This window comes from Panulirus ornatus, chromosome 63 (genome assembly GCF_036320965.1).
Source record: "Panulirus ornatus isolate Po-2019 chromosome 63, ASM3632096v1, whole genome shotgun sequence".
NCBI classification, from domain to species: domain Eukaryota; kingdom Metazoa; phylum Arthropoda; class Malacostraca; order Decapoda; family Palinuridae; genus Panulirus; species Panulirus ornatus.
This window is the reverse complement of record NC_092286.1, coordinates 472129-488946: the sequence shown is the minus strand read 5'-3', so window position 1 is coordinate 488946 and position 16818 is coordinate 472129. Positions and strand designations below refer to the sequence as shown.

General features: G+C 40.5%; 1 protein-coding gene across 1 annotated transcript in view; it reads right to left on the bottom strand.

Moving 5' to 3' along the window:
• The window catches only part of LOC139745909 (probable RNA-binding protein 19), a 190914-nt gene that overhangs the window by 11273 nt on the left and 162823 nt on the right, over positions 1 to 16818 (bottom strand). The window contains exons 13-14 of the mRNA XM_071656577.1: positions 12307 to 12409; positions 7919 to 8045 (exon numbers count right to left, since the gene is read on the bottom strand). Of these exons, the coding sequence (XP_071512678.1) occupies positions 7919 to 8045; positions 12307 to 12409 (230 nt within the window). The remainder of the gene's footprint in view (positions 1 to 7918; positions 8046 to 12306; positions 12410 to 16818) is intronic.

Here is a 16818-nt window from a genome sequence, read left to right as displayed (position 1 = left end):
CAAACTCACCTCCCAATTGACTTGACCCTCAACCCTACTGTACCTAATAACCTTGCTCTTATTCACATTTACTCTTAACTTTCTTCTTCCACACACTTTACCAAACTCAGTCACCAGCTTCTGCAGTTTCTCACATGAATCAGCCACCAGCGCTGTATCATCAGCGAACAACAACTGACTCACTTCCCAAGCTCTCTCATCCCCAACAGACTTCATACTTGCCCCTCTTTCCAAAACTCTTGCATTTACCTCCCTAACAACCCCATCCATAAACAAATTAAACAACCATGGAGACATCACACACCCCTGCCGCAAACCTACATTCACTGAGAACCAATCACTTTCCTCTCTTCCTACACGTACACATGCCTTACATCCTCGATAAAAACTTTTCACTGCTTCTAACAACTTTCCTCCCACACCATATATTCTTCCCACGTATTCCTCGCGTGTCGTAGAAAGCGACTAGAGGGGATGGGAGCGGGGGACCAGAAATCCTCCCCTCCTTGTATTAACTTTCTAAAATGGGAAACAGAATATATATATATATATATATATATATATATATATATATATATATATATATATATATATATATATATATATATATATAAATGGATTTGTATGTAGCATTTATGGATCTGGAGAAGGCATATGATAGAGTTGATAGAGATGCTCTGTGGAAGGTATTAAGAATATATGGTGTGGGTGGCAAGTTGTTGGAAGCAGTGAAAAGTTTTTATCGAGGATGTAAGGCATGTGTACGTGTAGGAAGAGAGGAAAGTGATTGGTTCTCAGTGAATGTAGGTTTGCGGCAGGAGTGTGTGATGTCTCCATGGTTGTTTAATTTGTTTATGGATGGGGTTGTTAGGGAGGTGAATGCAAGAGTTTTGGAAAGAGGGGCAAGAATGAAGTCTGTTGTGGATGAGAGAGCTTGGGGAGTGAGTCAGTTGTTGTTCGCTGATGATACAGCACTGGTGGCTGATTCATGTGAGAAACTGCAGAAGCTGGTGACTGAGTTTGGTAAAGTGTGTGAAAGAAGAAAGTTAAGAGTACATGTGAATAAGAGCAAGGTTATTAGGTACAGTAGGGTTGAGGGTCAAGTCAATTGGGAGGTAAGTTTGAATGGAGAAAAACTGGAGGAAGTGAAGTGTTTTAGATATCTGGGAGTGGATCTGGCAGCGGATGGAACCATGGAAGTGGAAGTGAATCATAGGGTGGGGGAGGGGGCGAAAATCCTGGGAGCCTTGAAGAATGTGTGGAAGTCGAGAACATTATCTCGGAAAGCAAAAATGGGTATGTTTGAAGGAATAGTGGTTCCAACAATGTTGTATGGTTGCGAGGCGTGGGCTATGGATAGAGTTGTGCACAGGAGGGTGGATGTGCTGGAAATGAGATGTTTGAGGACAATGTGTGGTGTGAGGTGGTTTGATCGAGTAAGTAATGTAAGGGTAAGAGAGATGTGTGGAAATAAAAAGAGCATGGTTGAGAGAGCAGAAGAGGGTGTTTTGAAGTGGTTTGGGCACATGGAGAGAATGAGTGAGGAAAGATTGACCAAGAGGATATATGTGTCGGAAGTGGAGGGAACGAGGAGAAGTGGGAGACCAAACTGGAGGTGGAAAGATGGAGTGAAAAAGATTTTGAGTGATCGGGGCCTGAACATGCAGGAGGGTTCTAACAAGAGGGTGAAGGCGTGTACAGAGCATCAGATTGGGGAAGAGCAGTGTGGTTTCAGAAGTGGTAGAGGATGTGTGGATCAGGTGTTTGCTTTGAAGAATGTATGTGAGAAATACTTAGGAAAAACAAATGGATTTGTATGAAGCATTTATGGATCTGGAGAAGGCATATGATAGAGTTGATAGAGATGCTCTGTGGAAGGTTTTAAGAATATATGGTGTGGGAAGCAAGTTGTTAGAAGCAGTGAAAAGTTTTTATCGAGGATGTAAGGCATGTGTACGTGTAGGAACAGAGGAAAGTGATTGGTTCTCAGTGAATGTTTGTTTGCGGCAGGGGTGTGTGATGTCTCCATGGTTGTTTAATTTGTTTATGGATGGGGTTGTTTGGGAGGTGAATGCAAGAGTTTTGGAAAGAGGGGAAAGTATGCAGTCCATTGTGGATGAGAGAGCTTGGGAAGTGAGTCAGTTGTTGTTCGCTGATGATACAGCGCTGGTGGCTGATTCATGTAAGAAACTGCAGAAGCTGGTGACTGAGTTTGATAAAGTGTGTGTAAGAAGAAAGTTAAGAGTAAATGTAAATAAGAGCAAGGTTATCAGGTACAGTAGGGTTGAGGGTCAAGTCAATTGGGAGGTAAGTTTGAATGGAGAAATACTGGAGGAAGTGAAGTGTTTTAGATATCTGGGAGTGGATCTGGCAGTGGATGGAACCATGGAAGCGGAAGTGAATCATAGGGTGGGGGAGGGGGCGAAAATTCTGGGAGCCTTGAAGAATGTTTGGAAGTTGAGAACATTATCTCGGAAAGCAAAAATGGGTATGTTTGAAGGAATAGTGGTTCAACAATGTTGTATGGTTGCGAGGCGTGGGCTATGGATAGAGTTGTGCGCAGGAGGGTGGATGTACTGGAAATGAGATGTTTGAGGACAATATGTGGTGTGAGGTGGTTTGATCGAATAAGTAATGTAAGGGTGAGAGAGATGTGTGGAAATAAAAAGAGTGTGGTTGAGAGAGCAGAAGAGGGTATTTTGAATGGTTTGGTCACATGGAGAGAATGAGTGGGGAAAGATTGACCAAGAGGATATATGTGTCAGAGGTGGAGGGAACGAGGAGAAGTGGGAGACCAAACTGGAGGTGGAAAGATGGAGTGAAAAAGATTTTGAGTGATCGGGGCCTGAACATGCAGGAGGGTGAAAGGCGTGAAAGGAATAGAGTGAATTGGAACGATGTGGTATACTGGATTCGACGTGCTGTCAATGGATTGAACCAGGGCATGTGAAGCGTCTGGGGTAAACCATGGAAAGTGTGTGGGGCCTGGATGTGGAAAGGGAGCTGTGGTTTCGGTGCATTATTACATGACAGCTAGAGACTGAGTGTGAACGAATGGGGCCTTTGGTGTCTTTCCTAGCGCTACCTCGCACACATGAGGGGGGGAGGGGGTTGTTATTCCATGTGTGGCGAGGTGGCGATGGGAACAAATATAAGCAGACAGTGTGAATTATGTACATGTGTATATATGTATATGTCTGTGTGTGTATATATATGTGTACATTGAGATGTATAGGTATGTATATTTGCGTGTGTGGACGTGTATGTATATACATGTGTATGTGGGCGGGTTGGGCCATTCTTTCATCTGTTTCCTTGCGCTACCTCGCAAACGCGGGAGACAGCAAAAAAAAAAAAAAAAAAAAAAAAAAAAAAAAAAAAATCTGTATATGAGTGAATGGGCCATTTTTTCTTCGTCTGTTTCCTGGTGCTACCTAGCTGATGCAGGAAACAGCAATCAAGTATAATAAATAAATAAATAAATAAACATAAACAAGCACTACCTGCACTGTAAGCTGACCAATCTATCTATGTATATTTCTGATGCCTGTTCCCACAAGGAACTCCCACCAAAGGGGTGGCAACAGCTAAAGAGTCTCCACTTATCCCTCTCCTTACATGATTCCCTCATATACACCATTTCATGTATTCTTCCACCATTTTCTCCTTCCAGTACTCTCCCACTCTATTTCATTACATCACAGGTGGTCTTCCTCTCACATCAACCCCTGTAATCATACTATCATACACTCTCCTTGTAAAACCTCTATTTTGCATTCTTTCCACATGCCTAAACCACTTCAAAGTATTATGTTTCACCTATTCAAACACTCCAAAATTCATTAACTTTACATTCCCTACCATACTACATCTCTCATTCACCCCCCTCAATTCTTTCTCCATTCCACTAGTCATACCACAAGCACCTCTCAAATACCTCATTTTCACACCCTGGTTTCTTGATTTCTATAACTCATTCCATATCCATTTTTGTTAGCATAGGCCATGTTCTGGAGGATTATGCACTCCTTAATTTTTTCTTCACTTCTTATCAATTTTGTTAAAGCGCAACTCTGGTGACAAACTAGGAAAGATTTCTATTCCTGCAGTCTAGTTTCTGCTATATAATATTCATATCCAGGTCTTCTTTCACTGTAACCCATCCTCACTCCTTTACATTTACTCAAGCTGAACTTCATCAACCATGTATCAGGCCAACTTTAGAGTTTGTCATAGTCCCCTGTAAGGAGATGCAATCTTCCATGCTTTTCACTTCCTCACGACCTTTGCATTATCTGCAAACATATTCAAGTAGGAGCCTATACCCTTTGTACATAGATGCACACAAGGCATCACAACACTTTATTGAACTGTGGTCCCAGCTGGTGGACTTGGCCAGTTTCCTGAGCACTGCAGGAACCTCATAAGGATAAAAGGGACTCCTGGGGCAGGAAGTAAGTCCCAAATGTACAAAGTATTGGTTTATGAATTCTCACACACAGCAAGAAAAAAAAATACTGACCCAAGCTTCAGTTTACAAATGAAAATCCTAAAATTAAAAAGTGTTCCTTTTTTCATAATCTTGTTGAGCATCAGAAGATGCCAAAGTGCATCTGAGCTAGAAAACTCATGGTAAGTTTGGTGATATGGAAGGAGAGATGGGGGAGAGAGCAGTACAGGGTAGAAGAGTTACTGGGTCCCTTAATAGAATAATGAAGGATACAGGTGTATGGTATGGAAGTAAAGAAAGGATTAAGGAAGTACAAGAGGTGAGTTATAGGGAAAGGAGAAAGACCTTAAAATTTCCCAATTTGTAAATAGAGAGTGAGGGGTGGCCAGGTCACTACTTTTAAATTTTCAAAACAGATTGATGATGGACACAAATCTTCAACAAATACAGAGAGAGAATACCTACAGGACATAACATGAAATCAATCAAGAAAATTGTTAAAAAAGGTGTGAAGAAGTACTTTTATAGTGTAAGATTGGTGGATGAATAGAATGAAATGAATGAGGACAAAATTAATTCACACAATACAGAAATAAAAAAATTTATATAACAGACAATGGTCGAGATTTAGACCCACAAGTGTAAGACTCCCTCCCTGCACAGTACAAATAATAGATGGGTAATAACACATACAATGGGATGTCACCAAATTCCATGTGGTTACAATGGAAGTGAAAGTCACTTACATTATCAATGGATGAAAAAGAGTAATCTCATTAAGGAGCTTCTCACTCCAAAGAGTCCATCATTTCACTGCTCCTGACTGAAAAGAGCCTTGAAGCTACAGGAACTCATAAAAGGGGTACTGGGGTTGTATAACTAATTATTTACATATGCAGAAAAAGCTTCATTGTTCATCTGCTGGACCTAAAAACTGTCAGATATAAGAATGTGCCAGTTACAAGTGTATTTCCCTGGATGATTTTGTGGAAAACAAAATCCCATGACTGTACCAGATTATGTTCGAAGTACTGTCTTTATGCAATTAAGTATATATTTTTTCAATAATAGCATATTTATTTATGTTTATCATACTTCGTCGCTGTCTCCAGCGTTAGCAAGGTAGCACAAGGAAACAGATGAAAGAATGGCCCAACCCACCCACATCCACATGTATATACACATGTATATACATACATGTCCACACACACACATATACATACCTATAAATCTTAATGTATACATACATATACACACAGACATATACATATATACACATGTACATAATTCATTGTCTGCCCTTATTCATTCCCGTTGCCACCCTACCACACATGAAATGACAACCCCCTCCCTTCGCATGTGTGCGAGGTAGTGCTTGGAAAAGAAAAGACAAAAAGGCCGCATTCATTCACACTCAGTCTCTAGCTGTCATGTATATGCACCAAAACCACAGCTCCCTTTCCACATACAGGCCCTACAAAACATTCCATGGTTTACCCCAGATGCTTCACATGCCCTGGTTCAATCCACTGACAGCATGTTGACCCCAATATACCATATCGTTCCAATTCACTCTTATTCCTTGCATGCCTTTCACCCTCCTGCATGTTCAGGCCCCGATCACTCAAAATCTTTTTCACTCCATCTTTCTACCTCCAATTTGGTCTCCCACTTCTCCTTGTTACCTCCATCTCTGACATATATATCCTCTTTGTCAATCTTTCCTCACTCATTCTCTCCAAGTGAACAAACCATTTCAAAACACCCTCTTCTGCTCTCTCAGCCACACTCTTTTTATTACCACACATCTCTCTTACCCTTTCATTACTTACTCGATCAAACCACCTCACACCACATATTGTCCTCAAACATCTCATTTCCAGCACATCCACCCTCCTCTGCACAACTCCATCTATAACCCACAACTCGCAACTATATACCATTGTTGGAACCACTATTCCTTCAAACATACCCATTTTTGCTTTCCAAGATAACGTTATCGACTTCCACACATTTTTCATCACTCCCAGAACTTTCGCCACCTCCCCCACCCTATGATTCACTTCCGCTTCCATGGTTCCATCCGCTGCCAAATCCACTCCCAGATATCTAAAACACTTTACTTCCTCCAGTTTCTTTCCATTCAAACTTACTTCCCAATTGACTTGTCCCTCAACCCTACTGTGCCTAAGAACCTTTCTCTTATTCACATTTACTCTCAGCTTTCTTTTTTCACACACTTTACCAAACTCAGTCACCATCTTCTGCAGTTTATCACCTGAATCAGCCACCAGTGCTATCAACAGCGAACAACAACTGACTCACTTCCTAAGCTCTCTCATCCACAACAGACTGCATACTTGCCCCTCTTTCCAAAACTCTTGCATTCATCTCCCTAACCACCCCATCCATAAACAAATTAAACAACCATGGAGACATCACGCACCCCTGCCGCAAACCAACATTCACAGAGAACCAATCACTTTCCTCTCTTTCTACTCGTACACATGCCTTACATCCTCGATAATAACTTTTCACTGCTTCTAACCTTGCCTTCCACACCATATATTCTTAATACCTTCCATACAGCATCTCTATCAACTCTACCATATGCCTTCTCCAGATCCATAAATGCTACAAACAAATCCATTTGCTTTTCTAAGTATTTCTCACATACATTCTTCAAAGCAAACACCCGATCCACACATCCTCTACCACTTCTGAAACCACACTGCTCTTCGCCAATCTGATGCTCTGTACATGCTTTCACCATCTCAATCAATACCCTCCCATAAAATAGTAAAGGTAGAAAAAATATAGTACTAGTAGGTTGGAAAATTAAGTAGCAGTAGTTGGTAGGAACATTAAGGAGGAGCCTCTGGAAACATTGTGGTAGAGTTGACCTCTGCCAGTGGCCTGTTAAGGGTGAGACACTAAAACGCTAAGTAGAACTAGAGCTCACCAGTTAAAGAGACTATTTTACCATGGCCACCCCTCTTGAGGGACTTCTGAAGGGAATGGAAGTCAGAGATATAGATATATAGACATACAGAAAATAATGTATAAATCAATCAGAATTGGACCTAAAACTTGAGCTCCTTAAGATCATATCAATTTGAATCATTCATACAAGTGTAGTGTCTAGCTGCTTAAGTTTTGATGTCTTTTGCATTGTAACTTTTTATATTCAATTTAAGCAAAAACACTCAACAAGGACTGATAGCATGCTACAATATCCCAGATAAAATTGTACCGATTCTCATTAACACACTATACATTCATAACGGGAGTTACCGGAAATTTCAGATACAGTAAATCAAATGTTCAAAAACAAAACTTTTACCATATCTGGGAGAAGCATAACTGGTAGATCAGTAAAGTGCATAGGGCCTAAGTAGGATGAATTACCAATAACTCATTAACAGCAGCAACTAACATATACGACAAAATTTGTATGATTCATGTTACCTGATGCAAGGAAGTGCTCTGCTGTCTTTTTCCGTAATTCCTCAATTGTCTCTTCCTCTTTTGCCCACTCTAGTACCAAGCGCCGGCCATACAAGTGTGTACTCAACCTAAGAGCCTCAAAAGCTTTCTGGAAAAAAAAATACAATCAATTTACAAATTTTAAGTACAGTTCTGATAAGAATGAAATTCTGATAAAAAAAAATTCTACTTGTATTATGACTGCATGTGAAGCACAATGACAACTTCACAATAAGAAGGCAGATCTTTTCATCAAATTATCACTGGACGTTTACTAGCTCTGATGAGGTTATCTACCAACTGTTGTGCAACAGGGCCCATGGCTCAGGATTAGAAGCTACCACCCAAGGCCCAAAATCTTGAAAAAGAGAAGGGGGATGGGTGACCTAATCCCAATCTTTAAGTCTCTACAACAGACAGGTGACATGGACAGTGAATAGTTCCTCAAGAGATCTACATAGGGATAGAACAACTATATTACATAATATGGAATTTAGCAAGAAACATCTTAAAAAATATATAAAAAGGTACTTTTTATATATTTTATATATCTTATATATTTATAGTATACAAGTGGTGGATGAATGGATTAGAATGACTAAGGACATGGTTAATGCTGAGAGCATACATAAATGTAAGCACTGGTAAGATATCAGAGAATGTTCCAGGGATGGGGCCCCATGAGTGAAAGACTTCTTTCCAATACACAAGAAATAAGTTATCATTCATTTATCAAAATCTTCACCATTAAGCAAACAGAACTGTCTACAAGTTAAACAAATATGGGGTACGAGAAAAGTAGTGTAGTTCTTGAATTCACACTAACAATACGAAAGATGTTTCAACTTACCCATCTATTTTCTTTTATCAGTTATGTGTTAAGAGAAACTGGATACCCTTTTAATCCTATCTGTCTATCTACATCTCTGATGCCAGTTCCCTCTGGAACTCCCAACAAGGAGGTGGCCATGGCAAAAGAGTCCACTTATCCCTGTCCTTACATGCCTCTCTCACATACACCATTTCACACATTCTCCCACTATTTCTCTCCCTCCAGTATTCTTCCACTCTATTTCTCCATGTCACAGGTGGTCTTCTCACATCAACCCCTTTAATTGTACTATCATACATTCTCCTTTTAAACTCCCATCTTGCATTCTTTCCACATGCCCAAATATCCTCAAAGTATTATGTTTTACCCACTCAATCACTCAATAATTCATTCCTTTTGCATTCCTACCATACCACAACTCTCATACAGCCTTTTGCTTCTTTCTTCACTCCATCTAGTAGTGGCAGTATCATAATTAGTGAGATTAGGAGCTACTTCTAATGTGGTATGCTCATAATTGGGAAAAGTTTCAAAATTCAGTATCACAAGGAGATTTCTAAAGTATCCAAGGCTCATCTTGCTTTCTCATGGTAACCTCTTTATCACACTCCATAGGGTGGAACTAAAGAGGGAGACGTTGCCCAACTCCATCAGGACAATAGTTGAGGTAGTTTTCCTTCTTAATATATACAAACACATGAGGTGTGCTAGGTTTTTAGTTTTTCAAGACTTAAGACAATTTGGGAGCCTTGCTGTCTCTGGGAAACACTGTGCTGGAGTAGCACTCTGCCAGTGGTGTGAGGTGGTTTGATCGAGTAAGTAATGAAAGGGTAAGGGTGACGTGTGGTAATAAAAAAAGTGTGGTTGAGAGGGCAGAAGAGGGTGTATTGAAATGGTTTGGACACATGGAGAGAATGAGTGAGGAATGGTTAACAAAAAGGATATGTGCATCAGAAGTGGAGGGAACAAGAACTGGTTCAATCCATTGACAGCATGTTGACCCTTGGTATACCACATCCTTCCAATTCACTCTATTCCTTGCACACCTTTTACCCTCCTGCATGTTCAGGCTCAGATCACTCAAAATCTCTTTCACTCCATCTTTCCACCTCCAATTTGGTCTCCCACTTCTCCTCGTTCCCTCCACCTCTGACACATATATACTCTCGGTCAATCTTTCCTCACTCATTCTCTCTATGCGATCAAACCATTTCAAAACACACTCTTCTGTTCTCTCAACCACACTTTTCATTACCACACATCTCTCTTACCCTTTCATTACTTACTCTATCAAACCACCTCACACCACATATTGTCCTCAAACATCTCATTTCCAACACATCCACCCTCCTCCACACAACTCTATCTATAGCCCACGCCTTGCAACCATATAACATTGTTGGAACCACTATTCCTTCAAACATACCCATTTTTGCTCTCCAAGATAATGTTCTCGCCTTCCACACATTTTTCAACACTCCCAGAACTTTCGCCCCCTCCCCAACCCTGTGACTCACATTCGCTTCCATGGTTCCATCCGCTGCCAAATCCACTCCCAGATATCTAAAACATTTCACTTCCAACAGTTTTTCTCTATTCAAACTTACCTCCCAATTGACTTGTCCCTCAACCCTACTCTACCTAATAACCTTGCTCTTATTCACATTTACTCTCAGCTTGCTTCTTTCACACACTTTACAAAACTCAGTCAACAGCTTCTGCAGTTTCTCACCCGAATCAGCCATCAGCACTGTATCATCAGCGAACAACAACTGACTCACTTCCCAAGCTCTCTCATTCACAACAGACGGCATACTTGCCCCTCTCTCCAAAACTCTTGCATTCACCTCCCTAACAACCTCATCCATAAACAAATTAAACTGTGGAGACACCATGCACCCCTGCCGCAAACCAACATTCACTGAGAACCGATCACTTTCCTCTCTTCCTATTCGTACACATGCCTTACATCCTCAATAAAAACTTTTCGTTGCTTCTAGCAACTTGCCTCCCACACCATATATTCTTAATACCTTCCACAGAGCATCTCCATCAACTCTATCATATGCCTTCTCCAGATCCATAAATGCTACATACAAATCCATTTGCTTTTTTAAGTATTTTTCACATACATTCTCCAAACTTATACCTCTCTAATTTGAACACCCACCTTTATCCCCTTTGCCTTTGTACAATGGCACTATGCATGCATTCCTCCAATCCTCAGGCACTTCATCATGATCCATACATACACGGAATATCCTTACCCACCAATCAAGAACATAATTGCCCCATTTTTTCATAAATTCCGCTGAAATACCATCCAAACCAGATTTCATCTGCAAAGCTTTCATTACCTCTTCTCTCTTAACCAAACCATTCTCAATGACCCTCTCACTTCGCACATCACCCTGACCAAAACAACCTATATCGGCCACTCTATTATCAAACACATTCAACAAACCTTCAAAATACTCACTCCATCTCCTCACTTCATCACTACCTGTTATCAATTCCCAACTTGCCCCTTCACCAATTTCCCCATTTGTTCCCTTGCCTTACGCATGTTATTTACTTCCTTCCAAAACATTACTTTACTCTCCCTGAAATTTTATGATATGCACTTTTACCCCAACAACCTTTGAACAGGGTTTATCTAGTGTTTAAGTGGTGTATCAGCCATAAGCTGACCAAAGTATGAGGATAATTACTTGGCTATTGTTTTATTTCCATGGGGCACGACACGACTGGTGGGGGAAGTGTTGATGCTTTGTTAGAGAAGCTGGTTTTTCTGTAAGGATCTGCATACTTCAAATGGACTTAACAGAAGTCAATTAGTATATCTCACTTTTTTGTTTACCTGCTTTCCTTTACTCATTATATGTTATTCAAATAAGTCTAAAAAATAATGGATGCTTATCAATGGCAGCATGGAAAAATATGTCAAATTTCTACATTATAATAGTCAAAGGTTCTGTGGGAAAACTATGTTTGAAAATCTTATGATGTTGAGATATAATATGTTTATATGGGATTTATTTTTTTCTTAGATCTTTTGATATCAATGTGACAAGTGAGACCTCTGGCAAAGTTTGGCAGAGAGATGGAGACACTAAGAGTTCATATTTCATTGTTACATACATCTGACCCAATTCTCCAACATTTCTTAATGGTTTCCTTCATATACAGAGCAAACAAAAGAGCATGCAAAATGAGCTAAGTCAGTGCTGCTGGCACTACAGTGAAGCTGAAGGTGCTGAAGCTACAGACAGGCCTAGCTTAGAGAGCCCATTGAACCTTCATTAGGCTGGCAACAAGACTCACAAAGAAATGACAAATTCTGAGTAATTATATTACTCAAGCTTTTCATTAATGGTTTATCCGATTGCTTCTTGCATCTTCACACAAAATAGTGTCAGTAACAAATGAATAATGGCCTTATAAACATGCATAATGTGCAGAAACCAAAGTTTACAACCTATCAATCTATCAAATGGTGTTTGCAATGGTAATCTAAAACAAGTTCTAATACATTTACCTTTGCATCGTCTCTTGAAACAAAATCAATGAAACCAAAACCTCTGTGCTCAGTGCTGCCACGCTTATTTGGCAAACGGACTGATTTTAGCTCACCAAATGTTCTGTAAGAAAATCAAGCAATGAATCAAGTGTATACTCAAATTGCATGACTGTTAAGAGTTACTTCCTATCAACCTAAATATATATGGATTTGCTATTACTGGAACTCCCTCTAACAGATTTTTCTCATTACACTGCTTTTTGAATAAGGCACCATTCTTCTGTTGTTCTTAAGAGGGTGACTGTGTTGTTGATTGGTTAGTTAGGATTTCAATGTATGAATGGATCATGTGAGGTGTCTGAGAATTGGTGGAATGCATGTATAGAGCCACTGTATAAAGGTATGGAGGAAAAAGGTGGGTGTTTAAATCACAAATCTTTAAGTTTGTTGAAAGTCCCTGATAAGTTGTATGCAAAAGAGATTGAGAGGGTGAAAGCATTTACAGAGCATCAGAGAGGAGGAGTGAAGTGATTTTCAGACAGGGTAGAGAATGTCTGGATTAGGTGTTTGCTTTAAACAGTGTGTGTGAGAAATAATTAACAGATGGATTTGTATGTGGCATCTGTGGGTCTGGATAAAGTATATGACAGGGATGATGGAGATGACTTGTGGAAGGTCTTAAGAATATATGGTGTGGGAAGAATGCTGCTAGAAGCAGAGGAAATTTTATCATGGGTGTAAGGCATGTGTACGAGCAGCAAGAGAGGAATGAATGGTTCCAAGTGAAGGTTGATCTGCTGCAGGGGTGTGTGAAGTCACCATGGCTGTTTGATTTGTTTATGATTAGGGTGGCCTGGGAAGGGAGTCAGTTATTCTTTGCAAATAATAAAGTACTGGTGGCAGATTCAAGTGAGCAACCGCAAATGTTGGTGAGTGAGTTTAGAAAAACGCATGAAAGGAGGAAGCTGAGAGTAAATGTGAATAAAAACAATGTTATGTTAAGCAGGGTTGAGAGACAGATTAATTGGGGTGTGAGACTGAATGGAGTAATTGGAGAGGGTGCAGTGCTTTCAGATACTTGGGAGAAGACATGGCAGATAATGGAACTAAGGAAGAGGGTCATAGGGTTGGGAGGGGGCCAAGGCTCTGGGGGTACTAGTGAAGAATGTGTGGAAAGAGAGATTGTTATCTGGAAGGGCAAAAATGGGTATGTTAGAAGGTATAATTGTCCCAACAATACTAAATGGATGCAAGGCCTGGACTATAGATGAGGATGTGCTGAGGAAAATGGATGAGTTGGAAATAAAATGTCTGATGACAATATGTAGTGTTAGATGGTTTGACTGAGAAAGTAATAAAAGAGTAAGAGAGAGATGTGTGTTAATAAAAAGAATGTGGTTGAGAGACCTGAAGAGGGTGTGCTGAAATGAGTTCAACATATGAAGAGAATAAATCAGTAAAGGTTGACAAAAAGGATATTGGTGTCAGGAGTGGAGGGAACAAGGAGAAGGGGCTCACCAAACTGGAGATGGAAGGATGGAGAGCTATCAATGGACTAAATCAGAGCAAGTGAAGTGGCTTAGGTAAAGTGTGGAAAGGTCTGCAGGGTCTGGTTGTGGATAGGGAGCTGTGGTTTACATGCATCACACATGACAGCTAGGAAAGTGTCACCTGTGAACCATTGTATGGTTCTTCCATAAGGAATGATGCCCGTTCTGTCTAATCATTGAAATTCCAGAGGATATGAGTGTAATGTGGATTCACACTGAATTGGGAATGCCAAACTGCTTTCATCATTTATTATTTTGGACAATTTTTGAGTCTCGCTGGCTCTGGAAACATTTCTCTGTAGCCCTCTGTCGTTGGCCAGTCAAGGGTAAGGCAAAAAAGACTAAGATGTGGCACTGGAGTTTTACAGATATGCTGAGGAGTAAGAGATGAGTGACTGAGGGTGATGGCGACAAATGTAATAAAAGGAGCGAATTTGTGAAGTTGAGATGCTTAAAATGTTTGCAGAAATAATATTAAAAGTTGTACAATCAATAGTTGGATACAAGGTCATGATTATTTATCTCTTTTTTTTATTTTGCTCTGTCGCTGTCTCCCGCGTTTGCGAGGTAGCGCAAGGAAACAGACGAAAGAAATGGCCCAACCCACCCCCATACATATGTATATACATACATGTCCACACACACAAATATACATACCTATACATCTCAATGTACACATATATATACACACACAGACACATACATATACACCCATGCACACAATTCACACTGTCTGCCTTTATTCATTCCCATCGCCACCTCGCCACACATGGAATACCATCCCCCTCCCCCCTAATGTGTGCGAGGTAGCACTAGGAAAAGACAACAAAGGCCCCATTCGTTCACACTCAGTCTCTAGCTGTCATGCAATAATGCCCGAAACCACAGCTCCCTTTCCACATCCAGGCCCCATACAACTTTCCATGGTTTACCCCAGATGCTTCACATGCCCTGATTCAATCCACTGACAGCACATCAACCCTGGTATACCACATCGATCCAATTCACTCTATTCCTTGCCAGCTTTTCACCCTCCTGCATGTTCAGGCTCAGATCACTCAAAATCTCTTTCACTCCATCTTTCCACCTCCAATTTGGTCTCCCACTTCTCCTCGTTCCCTCCACCTCTGACACATATATACTCTCGGTCAATCTTTCCTCACTCATTCTCTCTATGCGATCAAACCATTTCAAAACACACTCTTCTGTTCTCTCAACCACACTTTTCATTACCACACATCTCTCTTACCCTTTCATTACTTACTCTATCAAACCACCTCACACCACATATTGTCCTCAAACATCTCATTTCCAACACATCCACCCTCCTCCACACAACTCTATCTATAGCCCACGCCTTGCAACCATATAACATTGTTGGAACCACTATTCCTTCAAACATACCCATTTTTGCTCTCCAAGATAATGTTCTCGCCTTCCACACATTTTTCAACACTCCCAGAACTTTCGCCCCCTCCCCAACCCTGTGACTCACATTCGCTTCCATGGTTCCATCCGCTGCCAAATCCACTCCCAGATATCTAAAACATTTCACTTCCAACAGTTTTTCTCTATTCAAACTTACCTCCCAATTGACTTGTCCCTCAACCCTACTCTACCTAATAACCTTGCTCTTATTCACATTTACTCTCAGCTTGCTTCTTTCACACACTTTACAAAACTCAGTCAACAGCTTCTGCAGTTTCTCACCCGAATCAGCCATCAGCACTGTATCATCAGCGAACAACAACTGACTCACTTCCCAAGCTCTCTCATTCACAACAGACGGCATACTTGCCCCTCTCTCCAAAACTCTTGCATTCACCTCCCTAACAACCTCATCCATAAACAAATTAAACTGTGGAGACACCATGCACCCCTGCCGCAAACCAACATTCACTGAGAACAGATCACTTTCCTCTCTTCCTATTCGTACACATGCCTTACATCCTCAATAAAAACTTTTCGTTGCTTCTAGCAACTTGCCTCCCACACCATATATTCTTAATACCTTCCACAGAGCATCTCCATCAACTCTATCATATGCCTTCTCCAGATCCATAAATGCTACATACAAATCCATTTGCTTTTTTAAGTATTTTTCACATACATTCTCCAAACTTATACCTCTCTAATTTGAACACCCACCTTTATCCCCTTTGCCTTTGTACAATGGCACTATGCATGCATTCCTCCAATCCTCAGGCACTTCATCATGATCCATACATACACGGAATATCCTTACCCACCAATCAAGAACATAATTGCCCCATTTTTTCATAAATTCCGCTGAAATACCATCCAAACCAGATTTCATCTGCAAAGCTTTCATTACCTCTTCTCTCTTAACCAAACCATTCTCAATGACCCTCTCACTTCGCACATCACCCTGACCAAAACAACCTATATCGGCCACTCTATTATCAAACACATTCAACAAACCTTCAAAATACTCACTCCATCTCCTCACTTCATCACTACCTGTTATCAATTCCCAACTTGCCCCTTCACCAATTTCCCCATTTGTTCCCTTGCCTTACGCATGTTATTTACTTCCTTCCAAAACATTACTTTACTCTCCCTGAAATTTTATGATATGCACTTTTACCCCAACAACCTTTGAACAGGGTTTATCTAGTGTTTAAGTGGTGTATCAGCCATAAGCTGACCAAAGTATGAGGATAATTACTTGGCTATTGTTTTATTTCCATGGGGCACGACACGACTGGTGGGGGAAGTGTTGATGCTTTGTTAGAGAAGCTGGTTTTTCTGTAAGGATCTGCATACTTCAAATGGACTTAACAGAAGTCAATTAGTATATCTCACTTTTTTGTTTACCTGCTTTCCTTTACTCATTATATGTTATTCAAATAAGTCTAAAAAATAATGGATGCTTATCAATGGCAGCATGGAAAAATATGTCAAATTTCTACATTATAATAGTCAAAGGTTCTGTGGGAAAACTATGTTTGAAAATCTT